This window comes from Lepidothrix coronata, unplaced genomic scaffold, assembly GCF_001604755.1.
Source record: "Lepidothrix coronata isolate B3197 unplaced genomic scaffold, Lepidothrix_coronata-1.0 Scaffold42, whole genome shotgun sequence".
In the NCBI taxonomy this organism is placed as follows: domain Eukaryota; kingdom Metazoa; phylum Chordata; class Aves; order Passeriformes; family Pipridae; genus Lepidothrix; species Lepidothrix coronata.
In genome coordinates, this window is record NW_016690222.1 from 3645160 (window position 1) to 3672565 (window position 27406).

Sequence of the window (27406 nt, forward strand, 5' to 3'; positions counted from 1 at the left end):
CCCGGCAGTCACGCCGAGAGCCCGGCGCCCATCTTGCAGATTATTAACTGCTACGCGCAGTTTTCCCCTCCCAGAGATCCCATCTTCTCTGCCAGCCTTCCGGGAAGGCGCCAAGCGACTTTCCCAAGAGGCCCCGGGGTCCCGCTCCCCTCAGCCGGTTTGGCGGGCGGGGGGGCGCCGCTCGCTCCGTCCCGTCGGGGAGCAGCGCCCCCCGCCGGCAGGAGGCCGCGCGGCACCCTCAGGCAGGCGTAGGGACACGGGCGCTGCGCCTCCTGCTCGGCTTACGGGCTTTACATCGGCGCTCAAACACCCCATAGGGCTCGCCACAGCGGCGGCGCTTCCCGGCGGGGCGGGCGACGATTCCCCACGGGAGGGACGGGACGGGGTGTCTGCGCCAGGACCCAGCACTGCTGCGGCGTCTCTCGACTCCGCCGCCCCACGCTGTGGGTGCGCGCGCAGCCGCCGCCCGCGGGGCGGGGCGGTCGCTCATTTCCTCCCTGGGCGCCATTTTGTAGCGCAGAGAACCCGCAAATAAAGAGCGGGCGGGAGCGGCGCGCGGGGAAGCCCGGGCGGAGGGGCCCGGCGGTACCGGCTGTGGAGCGGCAGTGCCTGCGCAGCTGGTGGCGGCAGGCGCGGAGGCGGCGGCGTTTCGCCCCCCCCCTTGATGTGAGGAGGAGCGCGGCCCAGGCAAGCGGCGTGCGGGGGGCGCGGGGCCTCCGCGCCGCGGGCGGGAGGTGAGTGGCCGCGCGAGCGCTCCGCCCCGGCGGGACGGACGGACAGACCGAGCACCCCGCGGTCCTGGAGCGCCGAACTCCCGGCGGCGTTTCCGTCCCTCGCCCCGAGCGCGGGGGGGAGGAGCGGGAGCATTTAGAGCCATTTTGTGCGAGGCCCGGAGCCCAGCCTGGCTGCGCGGCCGGCATCCTCCTCCCGCCCCTACCCTCGGCAGCCGCCGCGCCCCCAGGCCGCGGGAGACATGCTTGTCGCGTCCCTCGTTGGAGGCGAGCGAGGGCGGCGGGGCGGGCCCTGCGTGCGCTGGGGGGCGGTGGCAGCTGGGTCTGTCAGACACCTGCGGCTGCGCCCCACGGGAGGGGGGAAAGGGGGACCCCTACGGCTGCCGAGGCGAGTGTGAGAGCTGGCCAGTCTGTATTACTGTGAAACTTTCCTTTTTAAACATAAAAAGGGAAAGACAGGGAGAAGGTCTTGTGAAGGGCCACGAAGATAATTAGGGGGTCTAGAGCGCCTGTCTTATTAGGAGAGACTGCGGGAGCTGGGCCTGTTTAGTGTAGAGAAGACTGAGAAGGGATCTTATTAATACATAAGTATCTATTAGGCGGGTATCAAGAGAAGGGTGCCAGACTCCTGTCAGAGACAGGACAAGAAGCAATGACCATAAACTAAAAAAAACCAAGAAGCTCCGCCTCAACAAGAGGAAGAACTTTACATTGAGTGTGGCAGAGCACCGGAACAGGCTGCTCACGGTGGTCATGGAGTCTCCCTCTCTAGAGACATTCAAAGCTCCCTTGGACGTGTTCCTGTGTCACCTGCTCTAGGTGATCCTGCCTTGGCAGGAGAATTGGACTAGATGATCTAGAGGTCTCTTCCAACCCTAATAATTCTGGGAATTCTGTGTGGTATGTATATATATACACACATTGGGAGCTGGGAGCCCATCCTGGGGATTTCCCCACGGAAGTCTTTTTTCATGTTGTTTAAATAACTTACAGTTACTTTAGGTATAACTAGTAAAGTATCGCACCTGATATTATTCAATTACTTTTGTTCACTAGGTTTTTTTAAAATCTTTAAATCCCATGTTTTCTAGATGTTGTAGGAAAAGGTGTGCAGGCTTCTACCAGAGTTCCTAAAATTAAAATGCCCTTTCTTCATTTCACGTCTTTGTATTGAAACTGCCATAAAAGCCTAAAACATTATGAGATTTCCTAAAAATTCTGTTAGTGCCCATGACAATGTTACTGTGTTACTGTTTTAAGCATGGAATATGGTTTTATGTTGCTGGTTGCCAGGAGCAGATATGCAGAAGGAGTAGTGTGTGACAGCCACCATTTCTGCAAAATCATGAAAGTGCTTAGTTAGGAAAGTACAGTTAAGCTGTTCATAATATAAATCACAAAATATAATCGTGTTAATTCCAGTCAGTTATGTAGGAATGTTGTTTATGTTGGTTCTTTTTATTGTAGCACTTCACGCTCTTGCAAGATTTCTGATCTTGGTAGGTGAGAGATTATCTCATTTAGCAGAGAGCTGAGTGATGAGAAGCACCTCTTGATGCACAGTGCTTGAAAAGTTACTGTATTAAATTCAAAGAGTAAACATTTCAGTTGCAGTGTTGTCTGTAGCATGTAAGTTCACCTGTTTATTAACAGAAAGCTAAGGCAAATCACTGTGAAAATTGTTGTAGTCAGCCTGATACTTCTAATGTTTCTGAAAAACGTTGAGCACAGTGATAGCAGTATATAGCAGTAATAAATGTGTAAGCCTGTGGGAAGTTACTGTAGGTGCCCAAAAAGCTGGAGAGTAGTGAGGTAAAATTGTACAGAAAGAGCACTAAGTGTTTAATTGTAGGTATTATCAACCTAAGTTTTCAAAAATAACCTATAGAATATTTCTTGCTGGTGTTTTATTTTTTAGTGGGTACTTCTATCACTGTGAATTATGATAGGTAACAGGAAGGTAGTAACTTCTGTAACGTGGTGGACAGTAATTTCAGTCTTCACTTTCGTGCTCTTGTCTGAAAGCAAGCGATGGCTTTGTAAATGATGATGTGCTGGGCACAGAGGTTAGAGTAGCCTGGTCTGGTGCTGCTGTGGAGAAAGGGGTGCTGGAATTTTGTGTGAGGTCTGGAGATATGAGGTAGACTACCTGTAGATGGAGCGTCAGTCTCTGATTTCTTGCAGTCCTGACAGTAATCAAGTCTTTATAATTGTTGTATGCTGCAGAAGGATTCACAAGCCAAGTCTTTGCGGAAACTCACCTTTTTTGGTATTTGTGTGCTTCTGGTACTTTTTTGAGGAACACACACATAATGACCTGACATAATCCGTGCGCAGTTTAAGCAGTATTAGCTGTAGTTGTGTGGAACAGCTGAAAAACGTGTTTCTCTCTGTCAAGAACTTAACACTTGCCAAGATCTTCAAGACTACTTCCGAACTATGAAGGAGTTAAAGATTGTAAATAACTTTAGGAATTGCCTAGAGGTAGGCAATCTAAATACAGGGGTCACAAATGTTCCCTCTGTGATCTCAAGTTACTCTGCGTGAGCTGGGCACTGGCAATTTCTATCAATAGCCTCTTATGCTTTTATTTGATACTTAAGGTTATGTTTTTGGTAAAACAGTCTCAAATAAGGAGCTGCATCCAGAACTTCGAGTAAAATGCTTGAGTAACTTCTCAGGTGTGGGAGGGAAGGGGGCTGGAGCGGGGGAAACTTCTTAGTGTAGGGAAGCACTTTAAGTGCCTGTGTGTTACTAAGCCCAGCAACAGGAAGCTGCCATTCATAAGTGAGATGCTTCTACTAAATGTTTTCTTTACGTGAGTTCTAATGTCAGTATTTATTACAGGAAGGGAGTGTGTGTTGGTTGTTTTGTTTGTTGTTAACCAGGGCCTTGTTTGGTAGGGTTCTGTGTAGCTGTCTGTGGTTAATGTAGGTTCAAGAGGCTTTACTTCCCTGGCATGTATTTGCATATCTTACCAACAATTTTAGGATTTGTCCTAGGATTTGGAGAAGTTAAATTAGTTCATTGGGCATCATTGTGAAAATACCGTGGTAGTCTGTAAAAAAATCCTTGAGAAAATAAAATATTTACTACTTAAGAGCATTGTTTCTTTGAACTTAAGTGTTCACAACCAAGGAGTTGACATGTCCTTTCTCTGGTATACGTGCATTGTAGCAGCTTTACAAGCATGTTGACTCTTAATATTATATGCAAAGATACATGCCTCTAGCAAACCTTGCATTTGTTGTTACATTTACGCTTATAAGATTTGCAAACTCGGTATTTTTTTGTATATCATAGTTGTAGAAAATACTATGTATAGTATTATCCTTTTGAGATAAGGAAGCATGTCCTGTAACTCAGGGCAGTGTGAATAATTAACCTAGCACAATGCAGTCCTATTGTGCTACATATGCACGAGGGGAATTGAATTTGATGTTGTATCCAAACCATTTACTTTATGTCTTACTTTTCCTGAAAATATTCACATGGGTTTTAAAATAACAATACTTCCTGTTTATTAGAATCTTAAAAGTAAGAGAATAAGTTCTTGAAATAACATGTTGCTTTGACATAAACAGTAGTAGTAATGTTCACAAATAATTCGTTTTTTTCCCAAAGAGGTTCTGAAGTAGTACTACAAATTGCTTTCCTCAGACCCTGATTATCCTTTACTTTGTAAAATATGTTAAATAGGTGTAGACACATATGAAATGTCTGTTTGATACAAAGTTGCATGGTTTTGATTAGTTAAATAGGAAGAATTGATTACTGATTGGCAATTTAGGCATTAATAGAAATTTTTGGTCAACTTTTAGAGAAAATGGATTTGACTTGTTTATATCTAGATTACAGCAGCAAACTTACGTTGTTTGTACTCTGGCTCTGGAACGCTCTGTGTGGAACAAATATTTCAGTAGTCTAATAGTGCAAATAAAAAAAATAAGGCTGGAAGTACAAGCTTCTGACTTGCTCGGTGTTTCTTGTACACTAGGAACTACACTAAATAAAACTCCTTTTTTTTTTTCCTCTCCCTTCAGAGTTCACAATGACGAATGAAGAACCTCTCCCAAAGAAGGTATGTTTTAAAATTACTTGTGACTTCACCCTCCCAGGTAATCATGACAGCTTGATAAGTTGTGCTTTTCTTTTTGCTTCACAGGTTCGCCTTAGTGAAGCAGATTTTAAGGTTTTACCTAGAGATGAGCTTATCCTAAGGTAAAGTAAAAAGTGTGGTTTTCATCTTAACGTTGTAGTGAACTTCTAGTGGAAGATATGTGAATTTACTTTCAGGTTTTTTTTTAGCATCCTTGTTCTGAAAAACTATTTTATCAATTTTATGATACATCTCTTTTGTAAAGTTCTCGTCTCAAATATTTTTATTTGTAATTAGGGAGGGAACCCTTTTTCCAAAGAGGCAGAATTCCTGAATGATATTTTGTAATACATGAATAGGAGTGGGTTTTTTTTCTTTGCTCATAACAGTAGAAGATACGATTGCTTACGTTCCTTGCTAGATAGGAAGTTATTTTCAACATCAGAAAAATGTCAACTTCTTGTTCCTACAATATGTTTTACATTTTATTAGTCCATGCAGTCATCTTCTCAGCATGTTCAGATATTAGTAGTAAAATGTTAAAATTAAGTTTTCATTGCCTAGAACTTGCATAAGGAAGAACCTGGCCATCTTTTCTGCCTTTTAGAAGGCGAAGGGTCACCATGGAAGCAGTAATAGGCAATCCTGTTGCACAGACCACCTGCTTAAAGAAACTGACCCAAGCCACTCCTGTCTGTATGCCTGAATTTCCTAATTTGTAAACAAGGAGCTAACTAAACTAGACATGTGTGGGTCATCTGTTTGTCTGCTGGAGTAGTTTGTGCATTTTGGTAAATTTTAGTTCTTGGCTTTTTGTACATGGTCAGTTGTTAGCATTATTAGGGTCTCAAGGTAAATTTTGCTGTTTCATAGAACAAAGACTAATTGTTTAGAAACCTGGGGATACATGTGCAACACTTAGTGTATATGATGATCAGCTGCTCTCCCTCCTGTCGGAGTAAACTATCCTGCCAGATACTTTTGGGGTGACAGTTCTTTCTAGGGAGTAAACATAATCTGGCTCCTTATGTTTAAAACTGGTTTCTGGCTTCCTCTGAGTATGTAGTCTTCTGAGCAATAAAGAATAATATATTTAAGCAGTAAGGCAAAATACTGCTTTGATATTAAGTGCTTCTGGCCTTGTGATCCTTTGCATAGAAGTTTCTGTGCTCAAGATTATCTCTGGAAATAGCGAACTCCTAAGCCTCTAAAGCTGTGCCCTTACTTCCAGCTATAAAATTCATGCAGAAGTACCAAAGCATAGATTCTGTGCCACCTGTTTTCTGACTGATTAGTGTGAAAACAAAAAAAGGCTTGCCATTGTAATCAGTTTCTGTAACTTGCAATGATGAGTTGCAACTGTAGAAGAGATGAATTTCCAGCATATATTCAAGTGAGAATGTGATGGGATACACTTAAGGAGGTAAAGTATATTAGCAGCTAACCTGTGTTAACAAAGAGACTGGAGGGAATTTGCCAATAACAACTATGTCGCTATTGAGTCATATTCTTAGTGTGTAGAAAAAGTAACTTATACTCTCAAAAAGGGCAGTCGATGGATGTAGAGAGAATAACTTCACTATACCCAGAAGAGAAAATATAAATGCTGTTTTGGCTGTGTCTACTTTATTACTGTGCCTATTTTGAGCAGTTCTACGAACACTGTTCATGTTTGTATGGGGTGCATATTATGGATTTATAGCAAGTTCACCTCTAATTGTGATTTCACATAAAAATAGCAATTATTACACTAACTGCTGGCTTCATTTGTAGGTTGGAATAAAATATTATTACTATTATACATATATTTTAATCAATGGTGTCTCAAGTACTTTGAGATACGGAAAAGCATGTGTTAACTGCTAGATTGTCTTAAGATTTGGAATATGTTTTTTGGTCTATGCTTTGGTGAGGCGGATGCTTTCTAAGATGGATATGTGTCATTGCCTTTTGGTCTTTCAGGTTGCAGCAGTATCGTTGTACAATTGCAGTGATAAAACACATGTGGAAAAGATTAATTTTTTTTGTCAGTTTCTGTGCTATGAATCCTAATTTCACTGTTCTTTTCTGTAAAGTACATAGTTTAGATTTGCTCATTTTAACTTTTGTTGAGTAAACATGAGCAGGATCGACACAAAGCCTTTAGATCTGGTCTCTTAAATTTCTGCTTGTCTCATGACTTGTTGCTGTGGGCTCATCTTCATCTTTCCCCTCTTTAAGGCAGTAGTTACTTCGCTTGACTGTGTAGGAGCTTCTGAGAGAAAGAAGAGCCAGGAACGCTGTAACAAAATACTATGGCTTAGCTAAAAATCTGATCAGTATTGCCCTGATCATTTAACCTAGTGGTTAGTTGGAAAGACACTGAAGCACCCTGATTTATACAAGCAGTTCTGAGGAAATGCAGTGCTTTTACTGAGCTTCAGTCAACATGGACTTAGAGCCAGTCACTCTTGGAACAGTCTAGGTGCGCTGCTGCGTGTGCCTTACCCCCAAGTGCTTTTCTTATTGTGAACCCCAAACAGCATAAAAAATGTGTGCTTAAAGAAAAAGACTCCATGGCTTCAAATAAAGTCTGCTTAATATTTTTAGAGAAGGAATGGAATTAAGTAACTGACATAATGCTGCTCAGTTACCTTCCAGTTTTTGTGAGACTGTGACACATTAAATGTATATCAGATTCAAGACTGTCCTCCCAGTTCCGTGTACAGCTGTCTTTGTTCTTCAGTGCCTTTCCAAGTAGAAGTTTTGAAGCTCTTCTGATTGGCAATATTGAACCATCAGATTACTGACATGAACTACTAAATAGATCAAGAAGCCAGTATGGAGTGGAAATCAAACTGACTGGAGAAAAATGCTGGCTTTTAGCCTAAACAGAGAAGAAGGAATAAGGAGGTAAGAGTTAAACGTTAGGAGTTAACAGGGTTGGAGCACTGAGAATACTGTCAATGATCCTCAGTATCTTTTTTTTTTTTTTTTTAAAACTACTTGTTCCATGGTAGTTCCTTATTTTCCTTTTTGTTTTCATTGGTGTTAATTTCAGAAGCTACAACTTCAATTTCAGAAGCTTTGTAACTTCAGCTTTCCAAAGGTCAGAATTTTACTCTCCTACTGCTGTAAACAAGGGAAAACAGTCAGTGAAATAAGCTGGAAAGACCATGTTTAGAAAAAAAAAAATGTTATTAAAGGCACTGAAAGGCACAAGAAAAGATGGAAAGAAATTGTTGGTCACCATAACAGCAGTTTAGTGAAGCAAAAGCAAAGGCTGCACATGGAAGCCAAGGGAAAAACCCAGATTGATTCTCTGCTTGGCAGGCAGTGTCTGGCCACTTCCTGGGAAGTAGGGCTTTACACACACTGCCCCATAGCAGACATCATGTGGGGAATATTGCTTTGATCTGTTTGGGTCTGGCTGTGTTCCCTCTGAGGATCTTGCCCATCCCCAGCCTACTGGTGAGGGGGGAGTGTTGGAGAAACAGCCCTGATGATGTGTGAGCACTTGTCAGCAGTGGCCAAAACACAGGTGTGTTACCAGAACCTTTATAGCTACCAATGGAAAGCACAGTGCTATGAGGGCTGCTGTAGGGAAAATTAACTCCACCTCAGCCAGACCCAATAGAAGTTGCTTGAACTGCAAGTCTTCACCAGGTTTTTGACAAAAAGCCATGTCTGAAGAGTTGCATTTTCTAGAAGAATTGGCTGGCATGTGACTTAAAATCCCTATGTGACCTAGTGCCATTTGGGTTTTCTTTTCCAGAAGTTTGGTTCTTGCCTAAATATTAGCAGTTGTTGAGAGGTGACTTAGAGGTATTATTTCCAGCATTCTTGGTTACCATAGGCTACGTGACTTGTTTGTGGGTGGTTATTTGGGGGGTTCTCCTTTAGGTAGGGGTCTGTCACATCTACTTGACTTGTGTTTCAGGTTTCACTTGCTCTTTTTATCGCTCCTGTTATGAGAGTGTGGGTATGTCACAATTTTAACAGAATTACTGATTTTGAGCTGTGAAGTATAACTTAGAAGTCAAGTAATCCTGTGTATTTGAGGACCAGCTGTTTTATTGCCTACATTTTTTTCATGCAGAATTCTGTTACTTCTTTCTGGCTTTGGTGTTTAGTAAACCTTTTCAGTTTTACTTTTGGGGGATTGAAATCTTCTGAACTAACATAGAACTTTTAGTGGTCAAATGGTGAAAAGTCTTAGAGCAGAGAGATAAGTTAGAGGGTTAAGTAGAAATACAGCTGCTCTCTTTTAGGGAACTTAAGAGAGTTAATTAATGCTGTATTCATGTTCAGCTGAAGAGATGCAAAATTTTGTTGTTGCTTGAAGGAAAAGACCTTATGCTTCCTTTTGCTTTTTCCAGTGATGTGATCTCAGTTGCTGTTACAGATCTGATGCTTTTTAGAGCCTTTAATGAGCTGTTTGAATTCACTAAATGGTCAAAAATTACCTAGAGTTAGATTTTGCAGTTTCAATTCAGATAGTGGTGTAGATTACAGAGTTAAAATAGAGCAGTTGTGATGAGTTTGGCAGAAAATAGGTGTTAGGGAGAAAAAGGGTAGGTGGGAGGAGGGAACAGAAATCTTTAGTGCTGAGCTGTTAGATGAATTTTCTTCATAATGTGGAATTGTATCATCATGAGGAACACACATAGTTAGATGCAGAGTACTACTTTAAAAACAAAACAAAACAAAAAAAATCCCAAACCACTACCCTGTGAACTTTGTTCATATGGCATTTCATGCTAAACTTCACTGAGGACTATTTGCTACTGATTTAATGGTTTGTATCAAAACCAGTGCTTTTAAGTGTGATGTTTTCTGACTGTGGATGAATTACCTAAATAACATACCTTCAAAGAGTTATTAAACTGTTGGTCTGGTTGATGAATATAATCAGAGAATGGTCTTAATTTGAACAAGCTAATATAACTACTTAACCTAGACTGCCATTTCTAGTGTATTATAATACACTTCTGCTTGTCTTGTTCACTTGGTAACAGACTTAAATTTTGTATTTGTATCACAGTTTCTGTTACAGAATTTTGTTTGAATTGTTCTGCTGTGAGAATGAGATGCCTATTGGATACATTACAAAGATAACAATTAGTGTTTGATCCCAATGTTTGTCTAAAATATTACAGTAATTTTTAAGATGTCAATTTTAAGTGTTGTAATGCACAGCTACCTTTTAATTCTTTTGAGATGCAAAGTGGATTTAACTATTTTCGCAATATAAAGCCCCTTTTTTAAAACTGGAATTGCCTCTTATGCAGTTGTGTCATTCCCTCTTGACGTTTTCTGATTATGGTATCAATGTATATTCTGGAAGCTTAGGAATGAGATGCCTTGATTTAATAAACTGAGCTTCAGAAAACACTTTTTTTTCTGCTTATATCTGCAATAGGTGGAAACAGTATGAAGCATACGTGCAAGCTCTGGAGGGCAAGTACACAGACCTTAACTGTAAGTTGGCCAAGTTTCAAAATGGTACAAGTTATCTGAATGTTTGTATAAAGCAGAGCATTCAAGTAATATCTGTGTTTTCTAAAATTGCTAGAAATAAGAGGTAATAATCTATGATGTGAGTTACTTGTCAGAATAAAAGCTCCTGTTTTTTCTACTGTAAGTTTTCAGCCTCTCCCAACTTTCTCATCAACTTTTCTGTTGCAGATTTATCACAGCATCTAAAAAGTCTGGTTTTCTAGGATCCAGACTGCTGGGACAGGGATAAGCTTCAAAGCATAACCCCATAAATACACATCTTTTCAGAACTTTACCATTATAAAGGAAACTTTATCTGCTGAAATACTCCATGAATGTCTGTGCCTTTAATAGTCTTACAGGATTGTAAGATTGGCAGGGGGAATAGTTTTAAGAGGTAAATGTCTAAAGTGAGTCCCCAAGTAATATTTGATCTCATTAGACAAAGTTGATTGTTCTTACACGGTTGCTAAAACTTGGTCTTTTGAAAGAGTAGGAAAAACGTCCTATTCTGAAATGAGAAGATGTGAATACATTCTGGGAGTGACTGAATAGCCAATCCTAAGTCACTTTTTAAAATTATGTTGGCAGCTGGAGATGGTGTATTGACTGTTTTCCACTCACCTTTTCAGTCTAAATACTTAAAGACATAGTACCACTAAGTCCAAAGGGTATTTTACTGTCAGTCCAAGGGCATGTCCTCTATTCTTGCTGTTGTTACATCCCTCTTTTACTGTGGTCCCGTAATGTTTGAGTTTTGGAGAGACTAAGATACAGCAAATGAAGCAGTTGATTTCATTCACATCTCACACTACCTTAGATAAGTTGTTTCAACGTTCCCAGTTTCTTGATTTTTGGGGAACAATACAGGCCATAGTAATCAGTATTACTGAATTATCTGCAAAGAATTATTTAGAAATAATTGTCATGAAGCAAATGTTCTTAGTTTGCATTTATAGCTGATAAATTAGATTTTTTTTCTAAATTATTCAAATTTTTCATTGTTTTATGCATGACAAGTAGCAGTGAATGTATACAGTTGGTATTGGGTTGCTTGCATGTGTTCTTGTTTGAGTAGTTTAGAAATGTGCTGTGTTCTCTCATATTTAATATATAAATTTTCATAAATGTTCATGGATCCAGAAGAATTTCAGTTGTGACCGAACTGCCATTCCTGAAGTTCTTGAATGTCTTACTCTTTGCTCATGGAGTGTGGAGTTTGAGGATTGCCCACAAACAGCACTGTTTTACAGACTGCAGATTGCTTTTTGCCAGAGTATATACTTCCCTCCTTCCCTACCCTGGCCTCACCTTTTCTTTTACATGCCAGGGCGATTTCAACTTCCCAAGTTTCAAATTGCAAGTTGTAGTAATAGTTGGTTAAACAAGCAGTTTAAAAGTTACTTCCTATAGAAACATGGAAGCATCTTCAAAATTTGAGTAAGTCTTAAGGAAGGACCAGAATATGGATTTAAAGCCTCCTGTTGTAAAGCTTTTCTAATATTAAGTAATATTTTGATTTTTATTTATGCTTGTTATATTTATGCCTTTTTCAGTCATGCTTATTTGTGACTACTTCTGCTTATGAATTTGGTTTTTAGATTCTTTTAGCTGTCTTTTAAAAAAATTTTTATGAGAGGATACTATCAAACATGCTTTTTGTGTTGTTGCTTGTATTAGCTAATGATGTGACGGGGTTGAGAGAATCAGAAGAGAAGTTGAAACAGCAACAGCAAGAGTCTGCCCGAAGAGAAAATATTCTGGTGATGAGGCTGGCAACTAAGGAACAGGAGATGCAAGAGTGTACTGTAAGTATTTATAAAGGATAAGTGTGTTTAGACAGTTGGAGGAATATCGGCTTTTGAACAGTATCCATGTGCTGTGTTTTTTGTGTATCTGTAGCATCACACTTTGTGTTTAAAGAAATGACAGGGCACTTAAGCTTTCATTGAATTAGTATAGATCACTTCCTAAAGCTTGGGTTTTTTTAATATTAGTTTTTTCAGTTGATTTTCAGCAGGAGTTGTGATTGGAACGACTTTTATTTTAAAACCAAGCTAGTTCTTACATGTGCCTTGCTGACTTTTTTCTAGCATTTATCAACTGTGCATGTGTACCAAAAATGTTACTTCTGACTGTCATTAGTCAGGAACAAATTAAAGCATAAAGATAAGATTGAGTTTACTGGGTTTCATTTGGGAGATTTTAGACTGATATTTACCCTGGATTTGGATAACAAGGTATTCATAAGCTTTTGTATCTGTTCGGCTAGGTAGGTGAAAGAGTTAGTGACTTTTCAGAGGAAGTTCTTTTGAAATTTGGCAGATCTGCTACATGGTTTCTAATGTTTGTTCTAAATAAATTTTTTTGATGATCTTTGTTTCTCTCTCCCTTGTTTCTGGGTATTTTCTATGACTTTTCATTCTATATTTAGTTTTGCTTTCTTGAAAATATCTTCTTTTGATCTGGGGTTTGGATTGTCTTCTTAACATTTTCATCTGCTGAACTGGACAGTTCCTGAAAGAAGATTGTAAAAAGCTTCTTATTGCTAGTTCTTGTAACATACTCTTCAGAAGTTCTCTTATGAAAAATACAAGCTCTGTGCAAAACCAATAACTAGTATTGTAGTTATCCTCTGGTTTTTCAAGCCTTCCTTTGCTTTTTCCACTGAAGATTTTCAGAGCTGTCAGGTGTAGTAGTGTGACACTTAACTCTGTACACAATATTTTCACTGCTTTTAAGACCAGAAGATCATTTTAGTTCATAGTAAGTAGTGTTAAAAACAGAAAAAATAAAAAAAAGAGGGGATAAATCTTACTTTGCAGTGGCAAAAAATTAATCCCAGAATCACTGAGGTGTCTAGTCTAGCCTGCCTGCTCAGAAGAGGATCACTTGGACCAGGTTACTAAGAAGCATGCATAATTCGGTTTTGAGCATCTCCTAAAACTCTTGATCATACTCACATGGTGAACTGTGCCAGTGTTGATTGACTGACACAGCAAAATGTGTTATCTTATGTTTAAGTGGAATTTCCTGTGTATCAGTTTGTGCCCATTGCTTTTGGTGGTCACTGCTGGCTCTGCCTTCTTTACTTCCCCGTCAGGTATTTATGCACATTGATAAGATCTCTCTGAGCCTTCTCTTCTCCAGGTTGAGCAGCCCTAACACTCTCAGCCTCTGCTTGTATGTCACATGCTCCAACCCCTTAATCATCCTCAAGGCTCTACTGGCCTCACCCTAATATGTCTGTGTCTCTCTTGTACTGGGGAGCCCAGATCTGTACGCCATACACCACATCTCACCAGTGCTGAGTGGAGAGGAAGGGTCATCTCCCTTGACCTGTTGGCAACACTCCTCCTAATGCAGCCCAGGATGCTAATGAAGATCTGTTTTGGTACTATACTGCAACACTTACCTAGTAGTAAGAGTACTATATTGAACCTGCTTCCCTTGTTAGTCTTACTGATAAATTCTGCTATGCAGAACAGCAGTAATAACAGGGGATTTTTTTATTCTTTTGAATTCCTGAGCGTATAGCTGGAACAATAAATACTTAAAAGTTTTTCACCAAAACCATATTTGTATGTACTGTATTTACCTTTCTTTATTCCTGTCTTTGAAATAATGAGTTAAAAACTTCAAATATTTAATGCTGTGAATTTTTACAAGATTATGAACACTATAGGGTTTTTGACTGCACTTAGGTGGTTAGATGTTTGTGGCTGTGTAGTCTTTCCAGAACATCTGTTTAGAAGAGCTTCTGAAGAGCTTTTATTTTCAGTTACTTTAACAAAGAACAAGAGGATGGGGAGCAACCTACCAAAAAGAAGCAGAAGACAGACACATGCCCACACACTCATATGGCTTACACTTTTCCAGCTCTTGACTCATGAATAACATCAAGAATGTAATCTCCATTGTTTATGGAGGTAGGGAAATGCATCCTTGAAGAAGAGGCATAAAAGCAGTAATTGAGACATTGTCACTTGTAGGTGTTTTCAAGTTTAAATGCACATAGTTTCAAGATGGTCAGGACTGCTTGACTTTGTATTACTAGAGAGTATTTTTTCAGAAAAGTGACAGTAGAAAAATAATGTTGGATGAGATGCAAAGCTGAGCTATGTTGCTAAATCATTTAATAAACAAAAACTATTCACCATATGACATTATTTGATGTGTCTAATTTTTAATCCATAGAATAACTTTATTTTTGACAAAGGGAAAGGGAAAGGCCTTAGCCCCCTTCCAGGCTTTACTGCACGGTTATTGTAGGTCAAAAAACAGATAGACATTTGGAAATACTTGCTACGCAAATAGGTTTTCCATGGAACAGATAACAATGAGTGGAACTTACTGTGGGTACAGTGGGACTGTAGCACCTAGATAGTCATTACTCTGGTAGTTTAGATTACAACTCTGTGCTTTTATTCTTCTTCTGTCCTTTCCATCCTCCTATTCCTTCCTTATAAGGATATATAGTTGTACTTGCTTAGATTGCTTACAATTTCTGTTAGGCACCTGTGTTCTGTTTTGTTAACTTCTTCATGTCAGAGAGTTTGTACTTCCTGGCTATCTTTGGATGATTTCAGCTGAAGGGATGCAACTGTTTTCAAGAATGTGTGAGAACAAGAGGGATTGAAAATGTTATTGTCTGTCTTAACAAAAAGAGATTAAAAATCCACCCAAACAAAACCGCACACAGCCTGATGTCCTCTAAATAGACTACTTTGTCTTCTCCTGCCTTGGGTTAGAACAGAGAGAAAACTGATACCAAGGGTTTTTTTCTGTTTGTGAAAATTATCTCTACTTGTCCACCTGATAGGCTTTTGAAAAATACCAACTAGTGTGTGCTTTCATGTTTGGGAATATGAACAGTCAGTAGGCATTTCAAGTTTAGAGTGGGCATCCCCTGGGGTCTGACGTTGGACATGACTATTCCTGTATATTCAGCTGTAGCCTGAAGTTGGTCCTGACTGCAGGCAAACTGTCCTGTTCCCTAACCCTTACCACCTGGAATATCAGTGGGAGGTGACTTGTACCAGGAAGTGGTTAGAGGGAGCAAGAATGTGAGGTTTGGACTGGCTAAGCAGGAAGACGAATGGAATTAGGAAATAGGCAGAAGAGGAAGAGATTTGGGCTTGCTTTGGGAGCAGATCATATTGGGAGGAGGTTGCTAGGTCTCCAGGGGTGAAAAGCTTAACAGGTGAGAACTCTGGAGTTAGAGCTGTGGATACATGGAGAAAATTTGAGTTGGAAAAGCTGGAGTAATAAATGGTCTTTAAGTCTGGGGAGGGAATGAGCAAGGGTTGTTCAGCTTAAGTAAGTTCTTTCTACATGACTGTTTTAGGAATGACAGTTGAGGTGGAACCCAAATGGGCAAGTGCCATCTGCTGGGTACAGGAGTGTGAGCTGGGGAGACCCCAATGAGACTGTCAAATAGCTGGACATGGCACAGCATCAGCTGGGTCCTTGAGTGTTTTAGTGGATTTCTGGCATGAGAGCAGTGGCAGCAATTCTGTGTGCTATCAGTGCAAGGAGTCTTATAGTTCTTAGGCTGGCAGTGGAAGAGGGAGGGATCTGGGCCTACATAAGACAGGGAACATGGCCTTTTTCCCCCCTCAGTGATTCCTGTCTAAAACCAGGCTGAGAATGGTGTTGCTGTATCATAATTATATTTCTGAAATGTATTGCCAGTGAAGTTGTCTCTGTGTGTAGCTGTTTCACCCTCTACTAGCTCTAGCCATGCAAAGAATTGGCGGGTTGTTGAAATACTTCAGTAGTGGAAGAATCAGAAAATTGAGTGGATAGAAAAGATATATCAGTAACAATAAATAAAATAGATCTTTATTGAGTGAGCAACATACTGTGCATTCAGTGAGGCAAAGAATCAGTGGGGATAAAATGCCATCCAGGAAATGTTAGAACAGCCTTAATTTGGACTACCTATTTCTATGCAATGTTTGCAGGTGGGTTCTTGAGTGCTTTATTTCTTGGAAATATTTATATGCAGTGCTTCATTCCCCTTATATTTCTTTTTAGGCACATAAAAGTTTGTCTATTTAAAGTATGATTTCAGTTTTTGTAAGTAGCTAAATGTTTTTATTTTCATGATACCAAAATAATGTGTCAATGGAAATACTTCAGTTATATTAGTACCTTTGAAATCACTTACTTGAAATAAAATTGAAGAATTGTCGCTACTTAACAATATATAAATTAAAACATGTTACCCTCAATCTAGAAGTGATTGAGGTTGCTGCTGCACATTCAATGTAAATAGGATTTTTTGTGCTTCGCTGTTGCTGAGTAAAGACCCTGTAACAGAGTAACTGTATATACAAGGAAATGATTAAACTGACAGTGCTTTTGGCTGTGCTGTGTGTTGCAAGTAAAGCCAAGGGTGGAGGGACACTCTTGCCCTTTACTGTTTGTCAGGGAAATGCTGTTGCTCTCAAGTCTGGTTGCAAGACTGCATGAAGCAGGAGGCAAACCATGTGACTTTCAATTAATGTTATTTAACATCGTGCAACTTTGTTCACCTCTTACTGATGAAAAAATATGTGTGGTTTAGGGAGCATAATAAATTAACTGTAAGGATTAACACTGTGTAGACTGCTGTGATACTGGTGATTAGCTGGGTTCTAAACATTTACTATTTAGTAAATTTAAGAGAAGTCTGTTGTGATGGGAATAAAATTTAAGAAAGTTTCAAAACAAGTTCATCCTATTTTAATACATACAAGTTTTGACTAATAAATTTTATATTTAAAAGAAAACCTTGTGGTTACTGCTTCTGAAATTTTGAGTATTTTAAGTTTTCTGGGTTCTAAATATATAAAATTGTGGATTTTTTGGGTTATGGTTGTTGCAAGAGAATAAAACCTAACCAAAATCTGTTTTAGTTGTTGTTAATATTTCTAAGTAACTTTGTTTAAAAATACACAATCTTGCATCATAAGCGACTATTGCATTTGCAAAAGAACTTAGAAGTTTATAAAATCCTTTTTATTATTTGCTTAAAATATTTCTTGTCAATTTTAGCTGTAATGTTCCTTAATAATTTTCGCTGAACGGAAATGGAAATTAGCTCTCTCTTTTAAGCTGGTAATTCTTTCCATATGCTTTTTGTCCCCTCAAAAGAGTGCAGGCAGATAGAAAAGAAGGGAAGCATTCTAATGCTTCAACTATTACTTTAACAAATGTAAATTGACATACAGAAAATAATCTGTGCTGTAGAGGGGAATCTGCCTTGGAAGGTTAAGCTTGGCAGGTGGTGGGATGGGGTATTGGGTGAACATATACACTGATAGGGTACAAGTGCACAAAAGTAATTTTTATCTTGGAGTTTTCAGGTTACAGTGTTGAGAGAAGGCAAGCTACCTTGACATTATCTTTGGAGTAACTATTTTTATTTGCATCTAAGTGACTTTCAGTTTTTATTTATTATTGTATGAATAACAGTCTTTTTTTCTTGTTTTATGCAGAATCAGATTCAGTACCTCAAGCAAGTCCAGCAGCCTAGCGTTGCCCAACTGCGATCAACAATGGTGGACCCAGCCATCAACTTGTTTTTCCTAAAAATGAAAGGTGAACTGGAACAGACTAAAGACAAACTGGAACAAGCCCAAAATGAACTGAGTGCCTGGAAATTTACGCCTGATAGGTAAACAATACAAATACTCCCCAGTCAAGACTTCCCTGACAGTCCCACTACGAGAATGCTATGGTGGGACAGCCAAGTACTCGTTTCCACACCAAGACTCAGACGTTTTGAGGCAAAGGCCACATTCTTATACTGTCCAGCTTGTAATGCTTAATGTAAAACTTACCAGATGAACCTTGTGTTTCAGCTTTTTTCTCCCCCTTTGCTTCAGAGGCCTGACAGCGTCGGACTGTTCTGAAGAAATGGCCATCTTCGAAAAAAATCTTTTCTAGAACATGTAGACATTTGCAAAATTGTTCTATTTGAAGAAAATAGAGGGAGAAACAGAAGTCTAAAGTCTGTGGCACACTGTGTCTTCAGACAGTTTGGAGGAGAGAGAACCTAGAGATCATAAATCATGAATTGAACATGTAAAATTCCCATAAAATGTAGAAGTGGAATATGCTTCGCTCTTAACCTTGAGCCTAGTGACTTAGAGACACTGTAAGTCAGTTTTGCCAATAAGACTGTGGACTTCCTGCTTGTTCACTGAACTGCTGGGTCAAAACTCGATGAGGTGAATTTTGCATTAAAGAGTTTACTTGCTAACCAATTTTGAATAGCCACGAGAGTGCTATTTGATATCACAACAGTGATATGTACACATTTGACTGTTTAGCCTTTGGGCTCTCTAGCACCTGATGCAGCTTTAAGTCACTGTTGCTAAATAATGAACTGTTTTCTGGATGGTTGGTAATGCTGTGGATGCCTCAAAATTAGGATTGTACGAAAATGTACGTTCCATCTAATTGCAGGTTTTAAATTGTTGGAAGTAATATATATTTGGTCACAACTAGCATGTATAAAAAAACCTGGTTGTGATAAGTATTTCACTGCATGTTTTCATGCAGAAATGAGATTTTTTTCAGTCTTCCATACTAAGAACTGATCTCAAATGCTCAATACAGAAGGCACATGATGGCAACTGTCTTCAGTGTTGGTGGGATGCTTTTATTCCGTTGTACATCTGGGGTTTTTTTGTATTGCGCTTCTATATAAATTGTGCCTTGAAATAGTTGTAATTTATAGTTCAAGGAACACTACTGGTTATACTGTTGTATTGTGAAACTTCTGGGATGAACGAGAGTTGAACAGGTTGTTATTTCTGCATTGTCTCGTTCTCTGAAAACAAAGTCAGTATTTTAACAAACCAAAAAAAAAACTTCAATGCATGCATTTTCCTTGGTGGAATCAGTGAAGGAGTCTTTGCTACTCTATTGATGCCTCTGTTCTGTTGTCCCAAGTTACTTGTAAGTAGCAATCTGGGACAGTTGGGAGTGCATGTCTGAGGTGTGTAAAGCAAAATGTAGATTTGGTGTAGCATTTGTGTGTTTGTTTTTTTCCCTTAGGAAATAGAGTTCTATTTAGGAATCTGAGGTTTTGATTTTTTTAAAACAGTTTGGCAATATTTTATGACTCAGTCTGATCGTAGAAAATTCAGTTTTAAAGTTAAAAAAAAGACATCCAGTTGTCACAGAAGGTGATGTATTCTAACTGTTTTGATTTTTATTAAGATGCCATTACATAATTTTCACTCGGAAGTATCTTTAACTGTTTGTGCTTCATTGACTAATATGAGATCAAAGTGAAGTATACTTATGCAGGTTTGGTTTTTTTTGCATGGGTAATGACTTAACAGCAAAAGAAAAATTTACACAGAAATTTTACCTTTTTAAAAGTGATACATCTGGAATGATTTTGCTCTAGCAGTATCTAAGATTTTAATGATCTAGCATCAAAACAGAGGTAAGACTTACATTAAGAAATTGTTGACCTGTTACCAAGCCATTTGTAAAGCTCACTGTGTGTTGAAAGAGGCATGCCATGCAGATTGCTTGTTTAACTTGGAGTTCAGAAAATAATTTAATACATTTAGGTACAGATTGGGTGTTTTCTTAAGTCCTCAGGCTCTAAATGTGTGTTTACAACTGAGGAGAGACAAGTAATTTGCCACTTCCTTTCAAACTAAAGTATCAAAAGAAAATGTTATTTCTGTAGCTGCAACATACCCTAATTTGCATAATATAATTTTAAGTCAGTGGTGTGAATGTTCGTAATTCATACATGCAGTAGCTGGAATATAGAAAATTAGTTATTTCCTGGTAAATAATTGAGGCTGTCTTTGTTAACTGGGTTAAGATTTTACTGTTTTTTTTTTTTTTTTTTCTGGAAAGGTAAAGAAATGATAATCATGTAAAATACTTTGAGGTTTTTTCATTCTCTTTGCATCTTGCCTCCCTCCTTAATTGCTTTAATTGTCCACCCTTAAATACAGCTTCTCTTAAATCATGGCATCTAATCTAGTTTTTGGTCCTATTCAGATCCTAACTGAAGCTCTTGGTGTGAGTAACATGTTACAACTGCATCCCTAAGTGGAATTAGTTCTGGACCTTAACTGTAGATAAGGCTGTGCAGCATAATCATTGCTGGTGTCTGGAGGGGAAAATGAAAGGGCATGTAATCAGAGGAATGGCTATGCTAAGCCATTTCAACCATCATTAAACAGTATACACTTGGAATAAAAAGTAGTAGAAAAGTCATTTGCAGTAAACAACAAACTCTAGTCTTCTGATATTTAACCGCTTACATTCTTACAGGTTTTGTTGCATGTATGTTCAAGAGGATTTGTGAAAACAATGCTGAACTTAGTTTTACAGCTAATAGGATTTATTTTAATAGTTGCTGGATTTTGTGTTCTTGAATGTGTTGTCGTTTTTGTAAATTGCAAGGGGAGGTTATTTGCTGCCCTACTAGTTCAGAACATCTGGAAAAATTTTGATGGGGAGAAATAGCATTATAGGTAACTATGCAAATTTTTATACAGGTAATAAATATTTTACATTTTGGCAGGAGTTAACATGAAGAAATTAATGGGATTCTAAAATTGTCCCAATTCCAAGGAAACCGGTACTTGCTAATTCTACAGTTGGCGTTGGTTTGTGAAAAGCATTAAATGATTTAAGCATTGTAAACTTTTTCTACTTCTAGTGATGATGAATACAGTAACAGGAATTTGCAAATGGCTAAAAATCACGTCTGCCTAATAACTTTTGGGATCTGTCACATTGGTTATCTCCTAAGTGGTCCTGCTTTACACAGAATGAACATCTCTAAGGAAACTTGCATCTTAAGTGTGCGACTTGGACTGTATTAGGTCAGCACAATTTAAACTTCAAGGACCTGGCATTGGACATCACATCAAGAAAGAAAACAGGCTGCTGCCTTTAGCAGTTTCAGGCCTCCAGGACTTTACACAGCCAGATTCCTTCTGGAGCAGCCCATCTGAAAGATTTGGGAAAGTCAGTCGGAAAATGTTAAATGGGGCATAGTTGGCAGAGCTTAAAATTTGTCTAAGGCTTGAATGCTCAAAAGGTAGTTGATAAGGAAATTGTTTTAAGGTTTTTTGGTTGGATATTTTGGTTGCAGGAGAGAACTGTGGCTGTGATTGTAGCAGAAGTTTCCTGTTCTACTTTTTTAATCCTCATTTTTTTTTCAATACTTGTCTCTTGTTTAAAAGCAAACAAACAAAAAGCTAAATGACCTTCTTGGTCTTGAAAAGTAATGCAAGTCTTGCCATTGAATTCACAATAAACCTGTTCAAGTTTGGGTGGTTTTTTGGCAGAGGTTACATTTCTATAGAAAAGAGGACAGCTTAATTATGGTGCTGAGCCTATTAAAAGGAAAACTGTTTGAGGATGCTATCCTGACTTGGCAGACCAAGAGTCCTAAAGGACTTAAATTTTTTTCTTTTATGGAGTCAGCTGTATTGCCTATATATTAATTTGCATACTACTTCCTATAATGCTTTACAATGTGATTTTTATCATGAAGATTAAAGATGTGTAATGTTACCAATTTAGTAAAAAAAAAATCTTGTCAGTTGAAAATAATTTTCCTGCTTTTCTCACTTCTTTCAGAAACTGAACATCCTAATGATCATTAATTATTAGTGAAATCTGTCAGTCTAAAGGAAGTAGATAAGTAATATACTCCTTCCTTAAATGTCCTGCCAGTGTTTATCTACATTTTCACTCCTCACCATACAAGATGTACTTAAGAAATACTGACTGTAGAAGTCATGAAACAAACTATGCATGTGGCTGTCAAACATATAAGTTGAGTTGAAAAATGGACATCTCATTTTTTAAATAAGAGTACCTGGACAGCATTTTAAAGAATGCTTAAGCTTCTTAAAGAAAATTGGATGTCACTATGAAAAATTAACATGGGATTTATCATTTCCCCCAAGCAACTTTTTCTTCATCCAAATTTAATTATTCAATTTTACTAGTACAATAAATGGGGAAGGTTTTTGCTTATGTAGTTTCTATGCAGTACTTGATCTTTTGAATTGCAAAGCACATCTTTAATCAAATATTTAGGTCTGTTGAGAATTGGCACATGCAAGATTGTGCATACTGATAATCCAGATGTTGGTATCAAAGAACAATATGCTTATTCATATTTTCAGTAATAAAACTTGCCTTCCACTTTATGGGACAGCGGCAGAAGATCTACTGGCGTTGGAACAGCATGTGGTAACTATAGAGAGACTTTCTGCTATGACAATTATGTTGAGGCATAATGTTCCTTGAATTGTGACATGCAGAAATTGCATCTCCTTTTTGTCTGTAATTGTGATTGAGGAAGATTACTGAAGGTTTTGTATTCATTTTGTGATAGATGGCTCTTTCCTTTGCAGCCAAACAGGGAAAAAGTTAATGGCGAAGTGTCGAATGCTTATCCAGGAGAATCAAGAGCTTGGAAGGCAGCTGTCCCAAGGACGTATTGCACAGCTTGAGGCAGAGTTGGCTTTACAGAAGAAATATAGTGAGGAACTTAAAAGCAGTCAGGATGGTAAGGGATTTTTTTAAAGAAAACGGAAGTTGCCTTGCACTTCTGCTAGTTTAATTTCTTGATTATACACATCATGTAAAACCATCTTTGCCAGAATGAAAGGACAATATCAAGTAAAATAGGACAACTGTAAGTCTTCACTGGTAGTCTTAATTAAAAGCAAACAAACAAAATGCTTAACTTTGGGGGAACTGGTGGGATTTGCAGTCCAGTAATGCAGCCTTTGAAATTGAGATTTTTGTACTTTAGGTCTTGCTATTTAATAGGAAGTGTTTAGACTGCACGCATTATTGGTGAATTGGCAGGATGAAAGCTGTTAACAATACACAAAGCCTAAGCATGCACTGAGAACAGAAAGCTTCTTGTTAACTCTGATTCATTTTGAATTTATTTTAAAAAATCAACAACTTTCTAACAATGCCAAAGAATATGAAAAATAGATTTTTTTTTTTCCTTAGGTAACTTAGATGAATGAAAATAACTCATTGTGTTCACAGTCCAAATTTTACAACACTGTAAATCTAAATTGAAATTGCCTTTCAACTCTGACCTCTTGTATAAATTAAATGGAGGGGAAAATGCAAGTTTGAAAAGTCCTCAGTCTTGAGTTCTGCATAGGATCGGTGGTTCTTAATAGAATGTTAAAGTAGGTTATGTGAAGTTTTAAGATACGACCTGTTTAGACATCACATAAACCTGAATATCTTTGCTTGTTTTACATCTGAAATCTGTAAAATAGCATAGACTTGGTTTGACATCAGATGTAAGTCTGAGATATCCTGTAAAAGGATATTTCTTCCCCCGATCATATTTTCATATTTTTGACAAAGTAGTACTATAAAATAACTAGAATCAATAAGGTAAATGATTCTATAATGTCATTTTGTTTGAATAGTTACCCTTTTGCTTTGTAACTACTATTTTGATAATGTACTTCAACAGAATTTATCACGTATGTAATTGAAGCAAGTATAGCCATTCTTTAAGGAATTCTTCTCTTGAATGCAGTAGTCTGTAGAACTGAGAAGTGTTCTTTAGCCCCTATTGCCTCTTCCCTGTATGAGGCAAGATGACAGTAATCCTGCAATAACAGTTTTCCTAATGATTGTTTTCCATAGCAGCAAGGTCACCTTAATTTTACGAATTTTTACAATATTAAGCAGTTTACACTTTATTTGCTCTGTCGAATTGATGGTGCAGTTGAATGGAAGACTGAGGAAATTAGTGTTTCTTGCACTGTTTTGAGGTCAGATTCATTTTGCTCCAGAATGGAGTCCTAATTATAAAAACTGTTTTCTGGTACATAATTAATTCCACTGGGTGTTTTAATATTTAACAGCCTAGTTGGTAAGAAAGCCTTTTTGTGCCTTGTCTTGAAGGATTTAAAGGCTTAAACAGAGTAAGAGCTGAAACTTCCTTTAAATATGACGGAAAGTTTTTTTTTGTTACTGAATAAGCTTTTGCAATTATTTGCAAATAATATGCAGTTATTCAGATCTGTTATATCTGGATATGGTCCATGGTCCTTCTTTTACAGTATTTCCACTAAGGTTTTATACTTGGGTAAGAGTAGACACACTAAGATCTATTTGTGAAATATTAATTATTGGAATTGAGCTTTTTTTCCATATGTCTTCTTACCCAGAAATTAATTTTTTCTCATGTATTTTGAATAGCAGTATAGAAAGTAAGTAGATATGACAAGTAAGCATTTTCTCCTTCAGAGGCAGTGTATCAAAACCAGTGCATACTTGATGGCTGAAAAATAGTTTATTGAAAAATTTCAGCATAAAGTGTTGAGTTATGGGATTTTAATTTCTTGTCTATATATGGGCTATTAAGTGTTTGCAACAAATGTGTTTTCTTTACATAGAATTGAATGACTTCATCATCCAACTTGATGAGGAGGTAGAGGGTATGCAGAGTACCATTCTAGTTCTTCAGCAGCAGTTGAAGGAGACTCGCCAGCAGTTGTCACAGTATCAGCAGCAACAGTCCCAGGTCGCCAACCCAGGTACCAGCAGGACTCCATCTTCTGAGCCTACAGACCAGGGAGAGGCTGTGGGTAAAGACTGCAGCCGCCTGGCAAACGGACCAAGCAATGGTAGCTCCTCCCATCAGCGGACGTCTGGGCCTGGATTTTATAGGGAGGGTAGCGGCACAGAAGATGACTTCACAGCTTCTCCAGGGAATGGTAATAAGCTGTCCAACCACTCTGAAGATAGAACTGGTAGAGGAAGTGGTAGCTACATAAACCAACTCAGTACTGGGTATGAAAGTGTAGACTCTCCCACTGGCAGTGAAAACTCTCTCACTCACCACTCAAATGACACAGACTCCAATCATGATCCTCAAGAGGAGAAAACAGTGAGCATGAAAGGTAACAGAACTGTGGGTTCTCGTCATGTCCAGAATGGTTTGGACTCCAGTGTAAATGTGCAGGGTTCAGTTTTGTAACATTTTTCTGCAGAATTTTTATACAGTGTCATTGAAACTGGGAGAGGATACTGTCCAGAAGCCGTTTAAATTAGTGCATACTTGTCACAATTTTGCCTTTTTGTGGGTTTCTTTTTGCTTCAATACCTCTGCCACTTTGGAAATTTTAACAGTTAATTACGTTGAATGTTGCTAAAAGGACGTTTGTGTAGCTCAAGTTATTTTTATATGAGTTAATGTGAAGTTGAAATGGAAATTATTTCCATAAAGTATAACATAAATGATGTCTGTACAAATCTGTGTATATCTAGAACCTGTGCTGTGTAAGGGCATTCTTACTCATACTGTTATACTTACACCACCTTCAAGATTTGTCATAATAGCTGTGGGTTTATGACTGCCAAGTTTGCCCAGTACAGTAGTTTTATCACTAAAAAGAAGGACTTACTGAAGGAGTCCTGTAGTAGTTTCAGTGTTAATTACAGTTTTTCCCACCATACATCTGTGCATTTTCTCCTTAGGTGACCGAATGTTTATTAATTGTGTGCATAGTTACTCAGTTTTTAAGAACTGTTGTATCCTGTTGATGCATATTGCTCTGTGACTCCAATATTATCTTACCTGTACTGACCAAACCTAAATAAAAACTTTTAATAATGTAATTTCTGCATTGTTCTGCATTGGCTTACATGTCTTATTTGTATGCAGTGTATTTATAGTACTTTTTTTTAAAATTTGTTTCTGTGTCAATCTGGTCTCATACAGCATATGCCAAATACACGAAGTTACAGGTGTGCAATAATACTAATTTCAGGACAGCTTGATAGTGCTTGTCCTTACTGGCAGAAAAAGGGAGTGGGGGAAAGGAGAATGCTAATAAAAGTAAACCTTATGAGTTGGAACCTGTGTTTATTAAGGATTAAAAAAACCCAACAAAATCTAGAAGTATCTAACAGGTAAATATACAAATTAAAGTACAAAAAATTAACATGTTAGTTATTCAGACTTTTAAACCAGATATAACTTCTCTTGTTTTGAAATGCCTGTCTAAGGAAACTGATTTCTTAGCATGCAGAGAATGTAAGAATTACCTTTAATTAAGCATATCTTTATTGTTCAGTAGCAATGAGCTATGAATTTGTCAGAACCTGGATTTCTAGTGGTTATTTTCTATCTACTAGTTTACTGATGGTAGCACATAAGCAAGGCAGATGAACCTCAGGATTAAAGGGTGGGTTCAGTTCCGCGCACACTGTGTCTCACCTAAAGCATCCATTGCGCAGGCTTGACATAAGCAAGGAGATGAAAAAGCACTGGCTTTTAAAGGACTGTTCAAAGGTAAGACAGAAGTTAGCTGTATGTCTTAGGGTAGACTTAAGTCCAGTTTCAGCATTTTTCTACTTGGGAATCTTGTAGTTGTCAGATAACTAATAAAATTATTACATATGTAGCCACTAAAATAATAGGAATTAGCTTATTGCTTTGCAGTTCAATGTGGAAACAGACTTGTTTGAAAACAGTATTTCTCCAGAGTTCTAGAGCATACTTGAAATCGTTTAAATTTACAGTTGCAATAAATTCCTAGGTTATAGAAGGGATTCTGTGGTAGCATTTTTAAGTGGCATGTGACAATTAGTATCTGCTGTAATATTCTCCACAACAAGTGGATGTAATTAAAATGTTACCAGCTACTGTTGTCTGTGTTAGCGACATGCTAGTCCATGTACCACTTCTATTTTAATTTCACAGCATTCATGTCAGTGTTTTAAAACCACATAGTAGTTGTCACTGGAAGTGTAAATCCATTGGTGATACCTGGTTGCTTTTTGAATGCTACTTCAGCCCTTGTTGCCTGAAAAACAGCAGTTAATAGTTGAATGCATGAAAGGGAAATGACAGGTATCTACACAAAATGGTACTGGCATCTGGCACCCAAAGTAATTTCTAGTTCACAGAAATCTGGTGGTGATTTGTATTTGATCTTAGTATCATATTCTTTTCTTATCTGTAGCATGTATATATGTACCTTCTGGATCCTGTACATGTAGAATATAATATTTGTAAGAAGCTTTAAAGGCTATTATTATAATAATGGCTTTATCT

General features: G+C 38.3%; 1 protein-coding gene across 2 annotated transcripts; it reads left to right on the forward strand.

The window, feature by feature from the left end:
• Window positions 1-645: 645 nt before the first annotated feature.
• WTAP (Wilms tumor 1 associated protein) lies at window positions 646-25965 on the forward strand. 2 transcript variants are annotated; one of them, XR_001874558.1, is made up of 9 exons: window positions 670-734; window positions 4775-4812; window positions 4897-4952; window positions 10232-10290; window positions 11989-12116; window positions 17793-17971; window positions 18183-18527; window positions 22713-22867; window positions 24741-25240. XR_001874558.1 is itself a non-coding variant. In XM_017813694.1 (8 exons), the coding sequence occupies exons 2-8, from the start codon at window positions 4783-4785 to the stop codon at window positions 25322-25324; spliced, it is 1191 nt and encodes a 396-aa protein (XP_017669183.1). In that variant the 5' UTR covers window positions 646-734; window positions 4775-4782; the 3' UTR covers window positions 25325-25965. The 2 variants fall into 2 exon arrangements, 1 of the variants encoding a protein (XP_017669183.1); XM_017813694.1 differs by lacking the exon at window positions 18183-18527 and having other exon boundaries at window positions 646-734; window positions 24741-25965.
• Window positions 25966-27406: the final 1441 nt, after the last annotated feature.

Excerpts from the sequence above, each read along its gene's own strand:
- WTAP (XM_017813694.1), top strand. The coding sequence starts at position 4,783 with ATGACGAATGAAGAACCTCTCCCAAAGAAG. Across the intron at positions 10,291-11,988 it reads CAAGTACACAGACCTTAACT|CTAATGATGTGACGGGGTTG; the intron begins GTAAGTTGGCCA and ends TGCTTGTATTAG. Across the intron at positions 12,117-17,792 it reads AGGAGATGCAAGAGTGTACT|AATCAGATTCAGTACCTCAA; the intron begins GTAAGTATTTAT and ends TGTTTTATGCAG.